The following is an 18633-nucleotide window of genomic DNA, read 5'->3' on the forward strand; positions in this document are numbered from 1 at the left end:
TGTGGATTTGTGTCATTCAGAAGGGCAGGTGTTGAGAGCAGTTGGGAATTTGGAATTCATTCTCGTGCCTCATGCACTGCAGTCTTTGGCACGTAGGTTAAGTAGCACTAATGACTGTCTCAACTGCACTCAGCTCTTACCAGAGAAAGGAAAAGCTTCATAGCATAACAAATGTAAAATATATGCTATATTTTTATTTTTATAAAAGAGATGCATTTGGCAGCTAGGCAAGAAGATAATAGTACTTTCACATATGCAGAATATGGAATTTTTTTTTTTTTTTCGAAAACCAGAGTTGCCAATAGTTCTCTATTGCATACTGCAATATTTAGGTATTGACAGAGCTTTTTATTATATTAAGGAACATCTTGGGTAACCTAAGAAATGATGGCTATTTTGTCTGCCTGTCTTCAAAAGCCCACAGTGACGCTGTAGGTTGGTTCACTGTGCTATTTTCTAACTATGTGTAGCAGTTTAGATAGAGATGAGGGGAAAAAAAGTCAATTTTCTTGCTGCAGTTAAAACCTATTGCCTTTTGCACTGTACCTAATGAATATGAACAGCAATTATTGTATTTTTATTTTGGTTAATCATATGTATTTGGAAATTCTCCCTCATCTTTTTAAGAGAAGTCCAATTCTCCTGGAATTTTCATATGTCATCTCATTAATCTCTCATTTTTATCCTCTCCTCTGAATTAATTTTTCCCTATTTCAGTGTCTTTTTAAAAATATGGGTCCCAAATACAGACACCGTAATTAAGTTTAATTTTCATTAGTGATCAGTAGAGCAGGAAGACTCTTACATATTTTTTCTGTGAAATTACTGATTACACATTCAAGAGTGCAGCTTTGCTGAGGTGTGTTTAGAGTAGCCTGACATTTTGGCCAGTTCTGGTTTGAGACACAAATTCATCACAAATTCATTTGTGTCACTGTGTGTGCTGGGATCCACTCACACATTTTCTACTCCTGATTGTGTTACCTTTTATGTACTTAGAGAAGGATTTATTTATTTATGCTCAAATAATTCTGTGGAAAATGAAGGCTGGCTGGCTCCCAGCTTTGACCTTTCATCTTTTGTAAAGATAAGTACTACACTTTGTTTGACATTCCCTGGGACTTTACCCATCCTCTGTGATTTCTGAGAAATTAATACTAATAATTGGTGGCTGCTGCTAATTTCTGGAATACTCCAGAGTTTTCCATCTGGCTCACTTAGTCTGAAACTATCTGCTGCATTCAAGGAATATCTAATATAATAGAAAGTCTCAATAGTCTCAATAGTCATTTTCCTCTGGTTTCCAGTGATTAAGGAGCATGATGTTAATATAATTATTTTTTAAATAGAGTTAATGTATTGAAAGAAAAGGAGATTAAACATCCCTACCTAGACCCACACTCATTTAAGCAGAAATTTCAAATTAAATTAGCTAGCTAATTGTAAGGAGGTGTTTACATTTGTTCCCATAAGGAAAAGCTCATGCATACATTTGAAATCTAATGTGTTGAATCATTGTCTATCTTTGCATGATAAAAAACTACTGTAATTTCCCAGTGATCTGATCTCACCCAGGCATATTGGTCTGGCACTTCTTGATTTACATCTGTCATAACCCATCATCAGAACTGACCTGCAGGCTTGTGGCAACATCTGGAAATTTGCAATTTTTTTTTCCCTAGATGAGTAATTCAGCTTCTCTGCCACAGATACAGAAACTTCTCTTAAAAAAATATCAAGAGAACTCCTGTAAATGGTTTTCCTGATGTCAACTGGGAGTTCAATAGTATCGATTTGTACCACAGAATGTTATTAAAGCTTTATAACTGAGTCATTTAAAGCTTGACTGACCTCTCTTCAGAATCCTTCTCTTCCCATTCTTTATAATTATATTCTTTCTGTATAAAACTTGTCATCATTAACCAGCTTATATAGCTTCCAATTAGGAAGCAAATACTGTTCCCCCATTCTTTTTCAAGATATAGTTTTATCAAGATATGCTCACTGAAAGGGAAGGTTTTCTTTGTGTGGTAGTGAAAAACCTACAGAGTGCATCAAATTTGGTTTAAATTCATTGGAGTCCTAATAAGCAGAACATGATCTGCAAGCTGAAGGTTTGCAGAGGGGTTTATCTTGATAAAATAAATTCATAGGAGGCCCTTAGCTCTCTCCTGAACAAGTGCAATTCAGATGGAACAGAAGAAATTTAATTAAATTATCCGCTCATCTCAAAGCAAGGGCTTTTGCTTTGTTAATTTTCTTTCTTGATCTTATCAATAAAATTAGTGAATCAGAATGCAGTGGAACTACCTAGACAATGGATGTAACCCCCTCCTGGTTATGCCATTTCTGTATAGAATCATAAAATGATTTGGGTTGGAATGGACCTTTAAAGATTGTCTAGTCCCACACCCCTGCAATGAGCAAGGACACCTTTAACTAGATCACAGAATCAAGTATCAGTATCTTAAGAAATTTGAAATAATTCTTGTGGATTCCAGATTTAAAGGGAATTCCCTGTAATGGAATTTTATACTGAACACTAAATTATGTTGGCACAACATGGAAAAATGCCAGTTTCCCCTTTCAGTGGGAATGTGCTGGTCTCTTTCTGTCAGAGACTAAGCTGTGTTCTTTAGTCATGCAGGATTGCCTCTGATAACCCTTGATGTAAAGAACTTGGGTTGTATCTGGCAGGTTTCAGACATGAGTGGGAGGTTTTCACTTTCCTGTTCTGAGGTGTGTTTTATCCCCCCTGATAAAGTCACAATGCCTGTTCCTGTGCAGATTAACAGCTTAGTTGTGACTGTACTGCAGTCAGCAGCCACTGCTCCACTCTGTCAAGGTAAAATCACTTCTGCTATTCTTCTGTGCTGCCTTGAAGTCCAGTTTCTCTGTCTGTGTTAGGCCAAGTTCTTTGATGTGTCGTTTATTTGCCATATTAAATCACCTTTCAGAATGTTTGTTGAATAGCATCTTACACCTGCAAGATAGTTTGCATCAGAGATCACTCCTGTAAGTCTTTGCCTTCTGATTGTACCTTTTTTGCATCCTTTCATGAGAATTTTGACCAGTATTGTTCTTCATGGTTTTCTCTTGTCAATTGAACTTTGCTTGTGTCAGGTTCAAAATTATACTGGGTGCTTTTCAAGGCAAATGGTAAACTTTGGAGATTTTACAGGGCCATACTACCTGAAATATTGTGTCCCCAGTCTAAGTGCTCATGAAAGTTGAGCTTTATTGCTTTTGAATCAAATTCCAGGATTATAATCTCAGAAGAAATGTGGTGAGAATGAAATACCTTTTTTTGGTGGTGGTAAGGGAACCTATGTGGCAGTTGTAAGAGTTTGCAGTTTTGTGTTGCTGTTACCAAGAGACAAGTAACAGCTTGAGGAGTATGAAGTGGTGCATTCCTCCTTTATCTCTTTTGCAGAGAGGAGTCAGGATAGCACTGGGGCAGTGCTGTCTGACTCCAGTTCCACACAGGATATGTTCAATGAGCCTGCCAGCTCTCAAGACAGCCTGAAGAAGACTTACACAGAGAAGAGGATTTCTGCTACCTATGCTGATACACTGATGCTCAGCAAAGAGACCTTGGGATCTGCAGAGGAAAAGGGTATGCCTGATCTAATAGATAATGTCAGCTGCAAGAGTCTCATTCAACTGTTTCTGCTGGCTTGTAGATGCACTGAAATATGTTGCACTGTGACTAAGAATTTTAACTAGGTATCATTGCTGCCTGTACGTGTGCTTAAATTTGGAACTGTGCCTCAATTATGTGGCCACTAACCCAATTTTTTCTATCTGTTAAATCTTACAAAGGAGTACTAAACTCCTGTCTGCTGGCCCTTTGACTGACTTGCCTTCTTTTAGGTTATTATTTGCTTTTTCTTCAGTGTTTCATATTTTAAATAATTTAAAGAGTAGTTATTTGAATATAGTCTCAAACTATATTCAAATAACTCTACTTTTCCCAGAAACAGATGCCCTCTTATTCTGTCCCAGTAGCAGCTTAATAATCAGTACAGAGAAGAGTTTAAGTAGTAGAATTTAGCTGCTTTATTCCATTGTATACTTGATTCCAGTGGAGAACTAGAATTGCTCTCTACCAGATTTTTCCATAAATAATAGTACTAAGTGTTCTGTATTCCACTGGAAAAATGGTTTCAAAATCCATTAGCTGGAATTTTCCTTTGTCTGATGTTTGTACAGTTGGATGTGGCAGTAGATAAAGAGCCTGGACTTCAACAGGGAAAGACAAACAAAACCAATGTGTAAATTTTGTCCACCTCTCCAGGCTGTGGCTTTTTGTGGGATGTTAAGTCTTCTTTGCCACTTCACACTTTCCCAGTTCCAGAAATGAGAGATCATGCTGTGTGGAGAGTCCTGAATCCCTTCCCTGATCTCACTAGGAGCAAGTGCCAAGCAGTTATCTCTTTGTTTGCAGACTTAGATTACCTTGGTTTCTTGTTTTTAAAAATACTTTACTTCAGTCATGCCTAAGCTAGGGCAGCCTGTGGTGGTGCTTGCATTGACATGCTGGAATAGATGCCAGTTCCTAGTTTTGTGAAATACTACTTCCACAATCACTAAATCCAGTAGTCTTTTGGCTACTAGACTAAAATCATGGCTCTTTTTGAGGCTTGCAGTGAGCTGTGTTATTGTCATCATCTCTCTGTCAGAAAAACCATCAAATGCATTCTTAAATTACTGGTGTTTATTAGAATAGATGTTGTTTCCCGTAAAGCTACCTGTACAGTAAAATTATAATAGACATAGGCATCAGGCAAGCACATTTTGAAAAATGTGTGTTGTGTAAAACATGTTTGACTCAAAAGTTCAGCCTTATGAGAGAAAAAGTTATGGAGCAGCTTTATATTTGAGGATGAAGTACATTTTAGTGTATGCATGTAGCATGTGTGTTTCCAGCAGTAATGGTTAGCTAACAGGAAATGTGGAAGCTGCCACTGTAACAAGATAATTTCTGAAGTAAATGTTGATATCCTTCAACAAAAGATGGGTCACTTGAATTATAAGTTACCAAGTTAATCACAAAAATACTTACATGGAACTGTAGGTCCTACATTATGCAGAAGACCAGGTGAGCTGCCGAGTCCATTTTGAGCTCTGGGATTGTGTTCTAGGCAGACTATTAAGAATAATACATTTCACTTGAGAGCATGGCTTTAATTTTCTGTTCTGTCTTCTTTTCTTTGCAATAAAATGTTCCTGAATTTACTCTTTTATTTTGGCTTTTTTTCCCCCTTCTCCTCCTCAATCTTCCAAAAGTATGTAAAACCCTGCATTATGTAAGGTGTGCTGAATTCATACTATTGTTCAGGATAAAACCCAAATGAAGACAGTGGAAGTACCAGGATAAAACCCATATGAAGACAGTGGAGATACCAGGATAAAATCCTAATGAAGACAGTGGAGATACCAGGATAAAACCCACATGAAGACAGTGGAGATGCCAGGATAAAACCCTAATGAAGACAGTGGAAGTACCAGGATAAAACCCACATGAAGACAGTGGAAGTACCAGGATAAAACCCACATGAAGACAGTGGAAGTACCAGGATAAAACCCACATGAAGACAGTGGAAGTACCAGGATAAAACCCATATGAAGACAGTGGAGATACCAGGATAAAACCCATATGAAGACAGTGGAAGTACCAGGATAAAACCCATATGAAGACAGTGGAGATACCAGGATAAAACCCATATGAAGACAGTGGAGATGCCAGGATAAAACCCTAATGAAGACAGTGGAGATACCACTGTGTGGTTCTGTCAATAAGTTGCAGATTACTTGTTCAGTGAACATCATTAATAGTCACAGTTTTTTTTTCAATATTTCTGTCTATGCTTTAATGGAGAAAAGGATTGCCTTTTGTCATACTGAATTTTTGTCATTTTCTGTATGTCATTTGCCATTTGGAAATGGCAATTTCACTTTCCTCTTACTGTTCCAACTGCAGGAAAGTCAGAAGAGCTGCTGGAGATCTCAGTATCCTACGATCCTGCTGAGCCTACTGGCCAGAAACTGCTGATGGATCCTCAGTGTGCTTCTGGCAGTGCCCTCAAGGCTGCCATCCCGCCAGGCTCGCAGTGGGACTGCAAGAAGAAGGCTGACCCTTGTGGAGAGGATGTGGCCGAGTTTCCCCAGGGCCTCCCCGCAGACCTGGAGGAGCAGCGCAAGTTCCTGACGGAGCAGTGCATCTCCGCCTTCTGCCTGTGCCTCAGCCGCTTCCCCCAGCACTACAAGAGCCTCTACAGGCTGGCCTACCTGTACACCTACAGCAAAACACACAAGGTGAGCTCTGAGCCAGCGTGGGGGATGGATCTGTGCAGAGTTCTCAGTGTGGGTCATATGCGAACCTTGAGACAAGAAATGCTGGCTTAGAAATGCCGTGGAATAGGACAGACGTTGTTGGGAGAGAAATGGAGCTAGAAACAAGCTTCAAAGGATGGCCTTGCAAATAAGACGAGATACTGTGGAGAAATAGAATTATGAAAATGCATTTTAGTGGGACCCATGAGGGGTAATTTTAGATTATTTGCTGTAAGGCATCTACAGCATGGTGTGGCTAAAGCTGAGAGACCAATAAACACAGTGTATCATAATTAGAAAATAGTCAGCTTCTGATTGTGATGATGTGAATTATAACATCTGTATTGTCTCGCCCTTCTCGTGAGAGTGAAAATGTTATAAAAGTTTTTAAAACACCTCTCGGTTGCCCCATCTCGGGGTCAGGAAAAGAGCATTGTTTGACACCCCAGCAAACCAACTGTGCTGCCACTGGCACTGGTGCAGAAGCCTCAGTGCTAAAACACAGCTTGTTCAGTGCAATTGGGAATGAAACTACACTTGAGGAAGTCTTCAGCTCCTAGATTGTCTGACTCGTGTGTGAGGTCAGTTAAGGAGAAAATTTCTTTTTTTATTACTGAACTAAGTAATTTTCTGTCATTCAGCAGAGAATTACATTTTAGTTATGTCACATAAATTAAGATGTTCTTCTGAAAATGACAGCAATTATTTTACTGAATAAATGGACTGAAAAGTGACTTGGAAGCAGAAATTAATCAGTATTGTGTAAACACATCATGTGACACAGATAAACTTTCTGGGTCTTTGTTGGTAAAATGTGTCAGAATAGTACATTGAAATGATCAGAGGTATTTTACTATTTGTCATAATCAAGGTTTGCATTCACAGATTTTATATTTGGAAGTCTTGTATTAGATCATATGCTGTTTTGCATGGCTTCCTGAGTTTTCTTCCCCACCAGTATTAAAGCTTATGTGAACAACAGGGTGGGGAAACAAATTGTACCCCTGGCCTGGAGGCAGCAAATGTCACCAGTGTCACTGCAAATCACCAGAGCACAAGCAAATCTTGCCAACCTACTGGAAGGTGATGAATATTCCATTTGTCTGTGGAGTGATTATCCAGAAAAAGATCACCCTTTTTTATGGAGAGCTTGTTTTGAAAACATTCTTACGCTGTTTGTATGTAACAGTTGTTAATTTTTCCATGGAGCTAATCATGAATAGGAGCCATAGATTCCTGCAATCTGTCATTACTGTTGCTGACATGATTCTGTATCAACATTCAGCAAAAAAAGCTGCCTGTTTTCAATTTATTGGTTCAAATAGCATGTCCTTGCCTGAGGAACTACTTGGAAAATACTTTCTTCCATTATTTTTCCCTGATGAAGCTTTCTCTTTTGCTTTTTATATCTCTCTCCTTATGTAAATATCTACTCAGTGATGGATTTCTCTGTGAAATACACATTGTTATCTAAATCCGTTTCCTCTTGGAACTCAGAAAAACTGAATCCTGCCTGTTTGAGCCTAGTAGTTACTAGGCTGGCTTCAATGAGCATTTTTGGGTTTAACTGTTCTTTCTATTACTTCTGCATAATGCATAATGAACTTGACACAGCAAAACCCAAAAAAATCCTATTGATATATATGTGTGCTATGTATTTTCACATGGGTTTTACATTTTCTTTCTTCATTGGCTCATTCAGGTTTTTTTGTAGAGCAATGTCCAATGTCTGTGTTTTAATGGCACATTACTGTATCTTTAGTGGAAATTATACTCCTGCACAAACTTAAAACACAAAATGGATCTATGCATTGTCAGCAGTAACTGCAGTAAGAATTGTGCTTACATTTACTCATGATAAGCCTTATTTTAAAAAATGAGATACATTTCATGAGCTTGTGTTGTTGGAGGGCAGAGTGGTAAATTTTAGAAAACCAAGATTAATTTTTAAATGCGTATAACCACCTTGGAAAATTCAGCATTTACATTCCAACGCCAGGAATTTGCATGAAGAATTTAGACTGATGGCCAAAATTCATGGTTGGCTGGGAAAAGGAGAGGATTGGCAGACCTCCATAGTGCTCAGAAAAACAAGTTTTCCATATGCAATCTGTTTTCTCCCATTTCACAGTTTTCCTGGTTTTGCTGTTGTGAGATTAGTGAAGATAGTTGAGTGATTTTTAAACATCTTTTCAAACTCTTTGAACATTTTGTTTGGCTACATGTTCTGTTGGGGTTTTTTTCCCCCTGCAAAATCCAGCTTAATATTTAGAGTCTATTTTTCTTTGTTTTAGTCTGTTATCAGAAGATATTTATACATAGCTGGTTTTAGTTGGATTAAATGTGCAGGAAAATACAGATGAGTTTTCAGAAGTTACTTCATTGCCAGTTTGGGCAGTAGTTTCATTTTCCCATCAATATTGTCTTGAAGTAAAGTCTTCATCCTTTGCAAGTTTTGCCTCCAAAATGAATGTTGGCAGTTTGGAAGGAGAAGGTTAGGACTTGGCAGGATGTTTGTCAGTGTAACTTTGTGAAAAAATATTCACCTTATGGTCCTTATGGATCAGTATGTGGAACTGGTCTGATAATCTGTAACCAGCAGGTTGTCAGGAAAGAAAAATATTTACTTTTTGTAATGTTTTTTTAAAATCTCAAAATAAAAAAGTGCTCTGTAAATCCTGGAAGAGTCTGCTCATAAAGACAGTGTGAATTTTTAAGTTTGTATATTCTATAATGTCTGTTATTAACAGAGCACTTAATGGGGAAATGAATGTTGGGTGTGACTGGTTGGTCAAACCAGGCATAATACATGCATGTAGAAATTACAGGATTTTATGTTGGTAGGCTTAATATATACTTAGAGACAGACATAATCTGGAAGCATAATAGATGTAACCACTTCAAGTAGAAACAGTTTGATAATAACAGTTCATTTAAAAGGCAACCCTTCAAATCAGTATCTTTTTATTTTGCTTTTATTTGACAGAGGAGCAGGAGAAGGTTTTTGAGACCAAGTCTTCTAATGGACTGTAAATAAATCAGAGGGAAAGATTAAAGTATATTGGTGTGTTTTGTTCACCTCTCAGAAAGACTTTATGGAGGTTCCAGTTTAGGTGAAGGTGCTTCTGACACCATTGAGTTGAGGGGTATCCATCCCAGGTGATTCAGTTCCACTTGGTTGACCCTAAGAGATTTTCCTTTTCTACTTCAGCTTTTTTGCAAGTTACTGTACCCTGTCAGTCATCTTGTCTTTGAATCTTGGGGTGATAAAGATGTGGGAGGCAACAGCTGAACTGGAAAGAGTATTTCATAATTGCCTTGAGTCAGACAGCCAAATCCAGCATTTCAGACTGGCAAGCAGCATGCCAAGAAGAATAAATCCTTTTTGCTGTGTCCTGGATCCCTTCACCCACTCCTAATAACTTCAGGTGGAAACCAAGCAGAGCAGACTCTGTGAAATCTAATGAGTTGAGACCTGCTCAGGCATATTTACTGGGAATAAGTGATCATGCTGATTTAAGGAGAAGGGTAGTGGAAAATCTGTAACTATGTCTTTTATTCCTATTAGCTTTGATTGTGTGAAGTTACCGTGTAATTGCTCCATTTGTCTGAATGATCTTTTCTCCTCCTAGCTGGGTTACTGCCATCATCTTGTTCAATAAAAGCCTGTGAATTATGTGTACCAAACACATGCCTGTGGATGGTCAGGGTAATGTGCATAGCACATCCCAGCACCAGAGCATGATGCTACAGTTAATGATACAATTAATGATCTCTTAACCTTTTCCTTTTAAAGCTTCCATTCGAGAATACATCCACAGCTAACATTTCTTTAGACTGGAATTTTAGATTTAAGCTTTGTGGTGGGATGGTAACTTTCTTAAGGATTTTGTTTTCCTTGAATTTTTATGTGGTAGTTTTAACTGTAAGATTCAGATTAGGCAAGTTTTACTTCATTTTCACACTTGAATTTACTTAAACTTCTGATGACTATGATTAGCACAAAAATAAAGCATTTTCTCTGCCTGGCTCTTGGATCTTCCAATAGGCTTTTTTTTGTTGGATTCTGATTTTATTCAAAACAAGATGACTTTCATGGAAGACCAGATTTTTGTAGGTTCTTTTGTGTTGTATTTTCTTCTGTATGTATTTCCAAGCATTTTTCAGGATTAGGTTAACAGGATTACAGAAATACATATTACAAAATAAGTTATGTAGAGGAATGTTAGTATGCATCTGAGTTTACACCCTCTGCTTTCTTCAGTCTTAATTAAATTTGGCACTCAGTGATAATAATTAAATTTACTGATATCCATGACCAGCCAGAAAGTACCTTGTGATGTTTATGAGTGAATATGTATTTGTTCCATACCAAAACAAAGCTGTCCAAATCCCCTTGATTATGCTGTACTATAATCATGAATGTCCTGTGTAAGTACCTCTGTGAGCTCTTGGAATGAGGGATTTTTGACACCCGTAAATATCTGGTTATTATTGTCAGTGTTCAGCTCTCCTGCACATGAATCCATAATCAGCATTTTGCTAGAGGGGATGCTGCAGTTCTGGTGAGACATTGGAGATTTCTGCATGATTACTGTCATTAGCACAAAGGCACTGATGATTGAGCAGAGCTTTCACTGTTTCATCAGGGTCTTATAAGCAAAAATACTCTGGAACACAGGAGAAGAACTTTTCTAATAACCCCCGCAACCCCAACATACAAACATACACAAAAGAAAGGATATTACAGCTGGAATATGCTTCTTGGATGGACATGATTTAATCACATTTATGACTCACAGAAGTGTATTTCCAGTCCACAGAACACAAACCCGAGTGCAACATTCTTATTTGTCTCTATGATCCAGACATCTTCCTCTTTCTTTCATGTCCTCTCTTGTGAAGTTTTCTGTACAAAAGCTGGCCAAATACAACTCAAATGCCACTTCTGAACACTGAAATAAAAAAATGAAGTAAAGCAAAGCTTCCATCAGTGAAATCTCACAATTAATACTTATCCCATCTGTTGGTAACATTCTGCCTGGAGCCAACAGCTGTCCCTAGTTCTCAGCTACAAAAGAAAGCTTCATGCATTGAACTCCTAGAGGGATAGTGCTTTTATCAATTTCTGGTTGTTATCTATCATTTAGTCTCCTGCTGATGATAATTTCTTGATAATTCACTGAGCACTATTATCCAGGTTTGATGATAGTCGTGGAATTTCCAGGGAGGTAAAGTGAACTCACATGGAGGGCAGTGGCTGGGTAGGGCCAAAGGCTCTGAATTCAGCACCCCACTAAAAGAAGGCTGCAGTTCAAGGCTGAGGGTCGAGGCCTCAGCTCTGGCAGGTATTCCCTGCAGGTGCTTGGCCCGAGGGAAGAGCTGGGAGTACTTCCAGAGAGTATGTGGGGAGAACAGAGCAGCAAGTATGTGAAAAACAAGAAAAGACACTTCAGCTTAATAAATAAAAGTGTGCTTTGTTTTATACTTTTACCTGTTTACTTTGTTTTATACTCTCACCTGGCTGTTGTTGTCCACAGAACCTGCAGTGGGCACGGGACGTGCTGCTGGGCAGCGGGGTGCCCTGGCAGCAGCTGAAGCACATGCCTGCACAGGGCCTCTTCTGTGAGAGGAACAAGACCAATTTCTTCAATGTAAGTTTACACAGCTGATAAACACAGTGCACTTGTGTTCTCAGCCAGCCCTGAGACACCTGTTTCTTATTGGAAAGGTCTGCAAAGTGGTGGGGATGTGAAATTCCACACAGGCACGTTAAACAAGCCTTGAGCAAGTAAAGGAAAGGAGAATTACAGAGATATTTACTGGCTGAATATCTCTCTTGAAGGGTTATTTCTGGTAAGCTTGAAAATATGGGGAGAGAAGCACCAACATTTTTTCAGTTATGCATCATTTTTCATATACTTGATGGCTGAGTCCTCTCTAAAAATTCTTATTTTGTTCATCTTAATTATCCTCTTGTTTATTATTTCTCAACTCAACCTACAGTTCTCATGATGAAAAATAGTGCTATTTGCTCTGAGAACTCTGCTGAGTTGGAAGGAGCTTGTGCTCTGCTGTCTGCAGCATGGCTCAGCAGGAGGAGTGTCCCAGCCCCACAGAGAGAGGCAGCAGCATTGTCACAGAGCCTGTCCCTGTGTCTGATCACTTCCACAGGGTGCCCGTGTCTCTCACTGACATGGGACACACAATGCTCCTGAGACTCACATGGGCATTTGTCCATCAGTTCCCTGCTGGGATTGCCACTTACACGCTGCTGTTGTCTTTGGTATCTTTGGCTTTTCTGTGATATGTCCCAGGCTTTTTGCCTTTTGTTCTGTTGTGATAGGGTACTTTAGCAATTCTGTTTTGCAGTGTGTGCTGAGAGTCTGGAGATGCTCTGCTTGCCATTCTGGGCTGAGTACAGTCCAAATGTGTTATGTGGTTGCCTGTGATGGCAGTGACAAAATTTTGTGTCTCTGCTTTCCCATCCAGTGCTTCTGTTTTAATATTGGAATTGTGAAATTTATTTCAGCTTTATATCTGTGTTAACACCTATCTTCATTTTTGCTGTATGTTGTGTTAATTAGCACATCTCTGCAAACCTCTTTTAAGTACAAGGTAAGTGCTCATCTCTGATTATAATCCCTCAGATGGGTTAAACAACTAAGGAATATTGACAATAGTTCAACATTGATTCATGGGTCTGTCTGCAAAAAAGGTTTCTATATCATTACATCTTTCTGGAGAGAAGTTTTGATTAACAAGTGCTGTCAGCCAGCAGCTAAATACCATGCGCCCATGTGATCACCCCCCTCCTGTATCCTCTATGGGATGGGGAGGAGAATCAGAGAAAAGGTAAAGCCCATGAACTAAGATCAGTTAAAAAACTGAAATAAAAAATATAATAATAATAATAATAATAATGAAAGAGAGGTAAGAAATAGAAATAAAATCCAAGAAAAACAAGTGATGCACAGTCCAGCTGCTCAGTACCTGCTGACTGATGTAGCAGTTCCCCAGCAGCAATTGGCCCCTTCCTGCCAGCTCCCCCAGTTTCTATCCTGGTTTATATACATACCTCTGTTCCACCCTCTGGCCAGTTCCAGTCAGCTTTCCTGGCCCTGCTCCCTCCCAGCTTCTTGTGCACTTCCTCGCTGGCAGACCCTGGGAAACTGCTTTAGAGTAAGCACTGCTTAGCAACAACTACAACATCAGTGTGTTATCAACATTATTCTCACACTGAATCCAAACCAGCGCTTTACCAGCTCCTAGGAATAGAATTAACTCTATCCCAGCTGGAACCAGGGCACAGCTGATGGGGCAGACTAAACAGTGGGGACCTGATTGATGGCTACACAGCTGATTTCCCTGTGATGTCTGCCAGTTTTCCCTACAAAAATCCTGCTGTGATTAGCCCCTGACACAGCTGAATGCTTGGACTCAGATTCACATAACACAAAGTATTTTTGTGGAAATTAATGGAATTATTCAACATGCTTCAAGCTAAGTGTGAACTTTGCATGATCAAGGCTGACTTGTTCATCACTGCAGGGTTAAGTGTCAGAAGTATTCTGTTTTAATGTGTGAGGAAGATGAGCAGCAGGGAGCTGAGAGGTGTGTATAAGGGAGTGTTTCTACTTGAAAATGTGAATTACCACATTAGGAGAGATCAGTGGTTGACCTAAATTGTGTCTAGTTTTTGAATGCTAATGCTAGCTAATTTAATTTAAAGAGATTCCACTATATTCCTAGGTGGAATTTTCTAGCATTGTTTCAGAAAGTAATTATTTCTTACTCTGCATACGAATATTTTTATACTCGGAAGGGTGAACAGTACCAGTATAGATACTTGACCGCAGTATAATGTTTCTTATAAATCAACAAAAACTTAATTCCCGTAATTGATTTATTTAATCAGAAGTTAGATACACTATGAAAAAGAAGACAACCTTCAGCAAAAGGTATATGCTGGCCCAGTGCAATATATTGGGAACACTGGTAGAAAAGATAGAAGGTATTTGTAAATGGTATTCTCATTTTGAACTTGGGTCTGTCAGCATACAAAAGTAGTGTTAGTCTGGAGTCCTCCATGTAGACCACTGTCTCCAGGCTTTAAAAGTTTTGTTTTGGGGATGAACTCCAGTGTCTCAGCTGTGGGGACATCTTGTCTTATTCTCCATGCATGTAGGTTAATCTTCCTGGTAACAGGCACGAGTTTAGCATGATGAAATATTTTGGTGGTCTCATTTTCTACCCAGCAATATTTTCAAAATCCTCTTCAAGTAACATTGTGTAAAGCATGTGGCATTAATCCAGAACAGATGACACAGACATAGCACAGTGAGAAAATCCAGATCTGAAAGGGAAAGGGCTACAAGTGCCCATGACAAAAAGCTGGTGGTGTCAGCTGACATTCCAGAATTGGACAAACCTAAATCTGTGAACAACTTGGAAAACAACCTCTCAGTTCTGACTTTGCCTGGGTTAAACCACAACTATTCTGTTCCCATGCAAAGCTCCCAGGCAGGCAGTGGGGAAGAGACTGAGCTGCACCATCTGGGTCAGAGCTCTGGTGTGTCATCCCCTGTGCAGATGGTGCTGCAGCCCACTGTCCCAGCTCCTGTCTTCACATACTGACTCGGGTGATAAAACACAAATTCTAGCACTCTACAAAAGTAGTCTCATCTAATCTTAGAAATTAAATGGCCAACCTTAAGATTTTTTAAGCCTAATAATGTCCCCCAGGGTTATTTCCAATAGAAATCTTTTGCCCAAAGTGTTCATTTGCTTCCATAAAATGCCTTTGGTTTTCTGTTTTGAGAACTCTTCAGCCTTCATGATACAAAAGAGTTAAATTAATGTCTCAGTGGCTTTTTGTAGATATTTTACTACTGGAATACCTTTTTCTTCTGCAGCAAGTAGCACTGGTGTTTTTACTCTCTTGTAGAGAAGATTTAGGGTTGTTGAAATTACAGCTGACTCAATTTTACAAGTACAAACAACAGAGTGCAAGAGAGAAAACTAGCAGCTCCTCCCAGACATTTTATAAATCATGCATACTCCTAGTAGAATTATTTATGAAATGTTTATGACAGCACTGTATGAAAAGAAATAAACCTGGGTAAAGCTGTCTCTTGTTAAATTTTACTGCAGAACTGCTGGTCTGAATCTGTGTGTCACGGGCTGTTGTATAATTTGTTAGCTGTCACTCATCTACAACTTAAATGAGCAAAAAAGGCATGTTCAGTTAGCCCCGATTTCTTCTCATTTGACATATTAGAATGATGTCGGGATGCTCAGAACTTCCCTTTTTCAGTTCTCAGAAAAAATAGTGTTACTGCATTATTGTACCTATTTGTTTCCCGAGCAGTAAAGAAAGGCCCTGATTTTGTGTAAGCAGAGGTTTTTGCATGTTCATGGCTTTATTAGTGATGGAAATCATATGACTGAATATTGCTCTTAGATTTTAAGGAGTTTCAGCTGTGTTCCTATAAATTACTGTCAAATCTGGTGGTTTTGACCATTTGTCTCTTGCATGTACAGGTATAATTCCAGCTTTTCTCCTCTTCTCAGTGTGAGTGTAAATATATACAGAGATTTTTTTAGGATGGCTGCAGGATGGTTTCTATAGTAACTAAATTAGAAATTATTTCAGCAGGAGAAAAAAAATCCCAATATATTGCTTTATATAGTAGGGCACTTTCTTATATATCCAGATTTTGTGGTACTATTAATAAAACAAAGTTAAACTTTGTGCACAGATGATGGGTATTGATCAGGCTGTGGGTAGGTGGGGATTGTGGAAGAAGCATTTTGGTGGTTGAGCTCTACATACCAGCAAGTTCTCCATATGGTCTAATATACACTATTTGTATTTTCCTGGCACATCTTCTATGGCAATAATAATCTGTTATAATAAAGATCTTCATGTCCATCTTTAGTAACTGTTCCCCACAGACAAAAGCTGTGCATGCACACCATATACTACAGTGTTGACACTGATGTGCATGAAGTCTTGCTGTAAACTGTAATGGGTAATTGTTCTATTTTTAATTCCAAAAGCAATGCAGTGTGTTTATTCTCTGCTGTGTGTGTAAAGCCCTTCATTCTGTGGTCTGGGCAAGCAGGGTCAAATCAAGGTGGGAGCATCCACTGGATGCCTGAGGCTGCAGACAGCAGCCAGTTCCCTTTATTTTGCCTTTGTTCATGCCAGGTGTGACTGGGCACTGGCAGGAGGCTCTGCTGAGCAGAAGGGCAAGCTCTGGACACTGAGTAGTTGAGGTCTGAAGCTGGTGCTGCAAGTTTCTAAAGGTAGTTCTTATTACACAGCATGGTGTTACCCAGTGGGGGCTTTCACTGGTACTCTCTGTGTAGCAGCTACTTCCCTTAGTTGTGTCCCAGGAAGGCTGGTTCTGAAAAGGAGAGCAGGGTGCTCTTTTGGGATTCTGTGTGACCAGAGCCATTCAGGTGAATTTGAGATGCAGAAAATAAGTCTCTTATGAAGTCCCCAAACAGGCAACATGCCTCAGCTCTCCTGGATGTTCTAGCAAGGAGATATCATTTTATGCCTCAATTGCTTTTATATATTCCCATAGATGTATATTACTGGTCAGTGTCAAAAATATGGTATTGAGTGAACATATAGGATTTTCTTTTGATACAATCCAGCTGTTGTTTGTTTCTCTCCCATTTCCTGAAGTGCAGCATTAACGATTCTCATGCCTTTGATTAAAATGAAAGATTTGTTACAGAATTTAATGTCTCTGTTAGAGACAACTGGCTATCTATCATCCAAAGGAAGAGGGAAATCCATGAGCAGTGCTCTGAACCTATGTTAAGTGTGTGTTCTTCCCAGTCTGAGTTTGCTACCAAAGTTGGCTTGAAGAACCCCCAAGCAGCACACAGTGCCAAGGGGCAGCTCTTCGAGGCTGCTTGAGGCAACCTGACTGGAACCTAAGGTTCAGTATTTCCTGCCATGTACTCCAAAACTTGAAAACTGGAGGAACAGCAGACTAAAAGCACTTTTGTAGAAATCTTACCACTCTGCTTTCCTTCCTGTCCTTGGCTGGTGAGAGATCTGAGTTACTCTCCTCCTGCTCATAGTTGATGTGTCTCTTTTTGGTTGGCAAATGTGCTTCCAGCACCTAGACATCTGCTATGTGGAACATGAGCCTTCCAATCAAACTACTGTGATTTAAATCATACTGGGGGGAAGATGAAAAAACCTGAAGAAACTTATTGTGCATCCATTGAGTTGAGATTGTGCCCTCAGCATGGTGAGAGGTGGAATTTAGTCATGTATTGGGGCTCTTAGAAAATTAATGATTATGTTTTAGTTTGATCATGATTGGTTTTTGAAAAAAAACAGTTGGTCTTTTTAGTGCTTCTAGTGCTTTATTTGAAAATTAGTATGAGGGGTTGCCAACTTAAAAAAAAAAAAAAAAAAAAAAAAAAGAAATCACAAGGGACATCCCAGAAATCACAAGGGTTTAGTTATTCCGTTTTGCTGTTGTTACTTCTGAGGGTTTTGGATGCCATTTTTATGCAGCCTCAAGGGAACAGAAATCATAAAGGAATCATTAAAAAAAAAAAAAAAAAAAAACAACTTACTTTGATTCCAGCAACTAGATAATGCTTGAAGCAATTACTAGACTAGTACCATTTGATATACAGAAGCAAGTGTCTAGAAAAGGTGACCTCCACCATTGACACTTTGTAGTTGCACTAAACAAAATAGTAATAATGCCATAATGGCAACATATAATAATAATCTAATTTATTTTTTCTACTACTTATTTTTCTTTTTTGTGCTTAGGCTAGGTAGGGTCCCTAGGGATAGGGACATCTGGTAAGGACATGGTTAAATTCCTACCTACTTTAGAAGATAGAATTGTCTTTAATCTCTTCAGGACATGGCCATGTTATAGCCATGAAATATCAGGGTTTTCCCTGGGCAGGATCAGTCCCAGTGCTCTGCTTTGTGCAAGGGCTGTTCAGTAATGCAGCTCCTCCTGCCAGCTCCCCTGACTGGGAAGTGTTCAGATGTTAAGGAAGAGACATCTCTCTGCTGCAGATTTTCTGCTTGCGCTGGAAGAGGAAGCTGCTCGATGTGGCACTTTGGGAGCTGCTGCTGGCAGCAGGGCTGGGCACTGCTCAGAGGTTCCTGCAGTGCTGCCTGTGCTGCACAGGGGCTGGGAGAGCTGAGCCTCTCCTGGGGCCCAGATTGCACAGACCTTGCTGCTGTGCCTCACGTGGGCTGCAGCTGCCACGCTGCCTGCCTGGCCTGCTGCCCCAGGA

At 39.4% G+C, this 18633-nt stretch overlaps 1 protein-coding gene across 3 annotated transcripts in view; it reads left to right on the top strand.

Moving 5' to 3' along the window:
* The window catches only part of CABIN1 (calcineurin binding protein 1), a 109778-nt gene that overhangs the window by 36805 nt on the left and 54340 nt on the right, over positions 1-18633 (top strand). For all 3 annotated transcript variants that reach the window (XM_021549888.2, XM_021549890.2, XM_021549889.2), the window contains exons 28-30: positions 3434-3616; positions 5984-6318; positions 11877-11990. In XM_021549888.2, the coding sequence (XP_021405563.2) occupies positions 3434-3616; positions 5984-6318; positions 11877-11990 (632 nt within the window). The remainder of the gene's footprint in view (positions 1-3433; positions 3617-5983; positions 6319-11876; positions 11991-18633) is intronic.

This window comes from Lonchura striata, chromosome 18 (genome assembly GCF_046129695.1).
Source record: "Lonchura striata isolate bLonStr1 chromosome 18, bLonStr1.mat, whole genome shotgun sequence".
In the NCBI taxonomy this organism is placed as follows: Eukaryota; Metazoa; Chordata; class Aves; order Passeriformes; family Estrildidae; genus Lonchura; species Lonchura striata.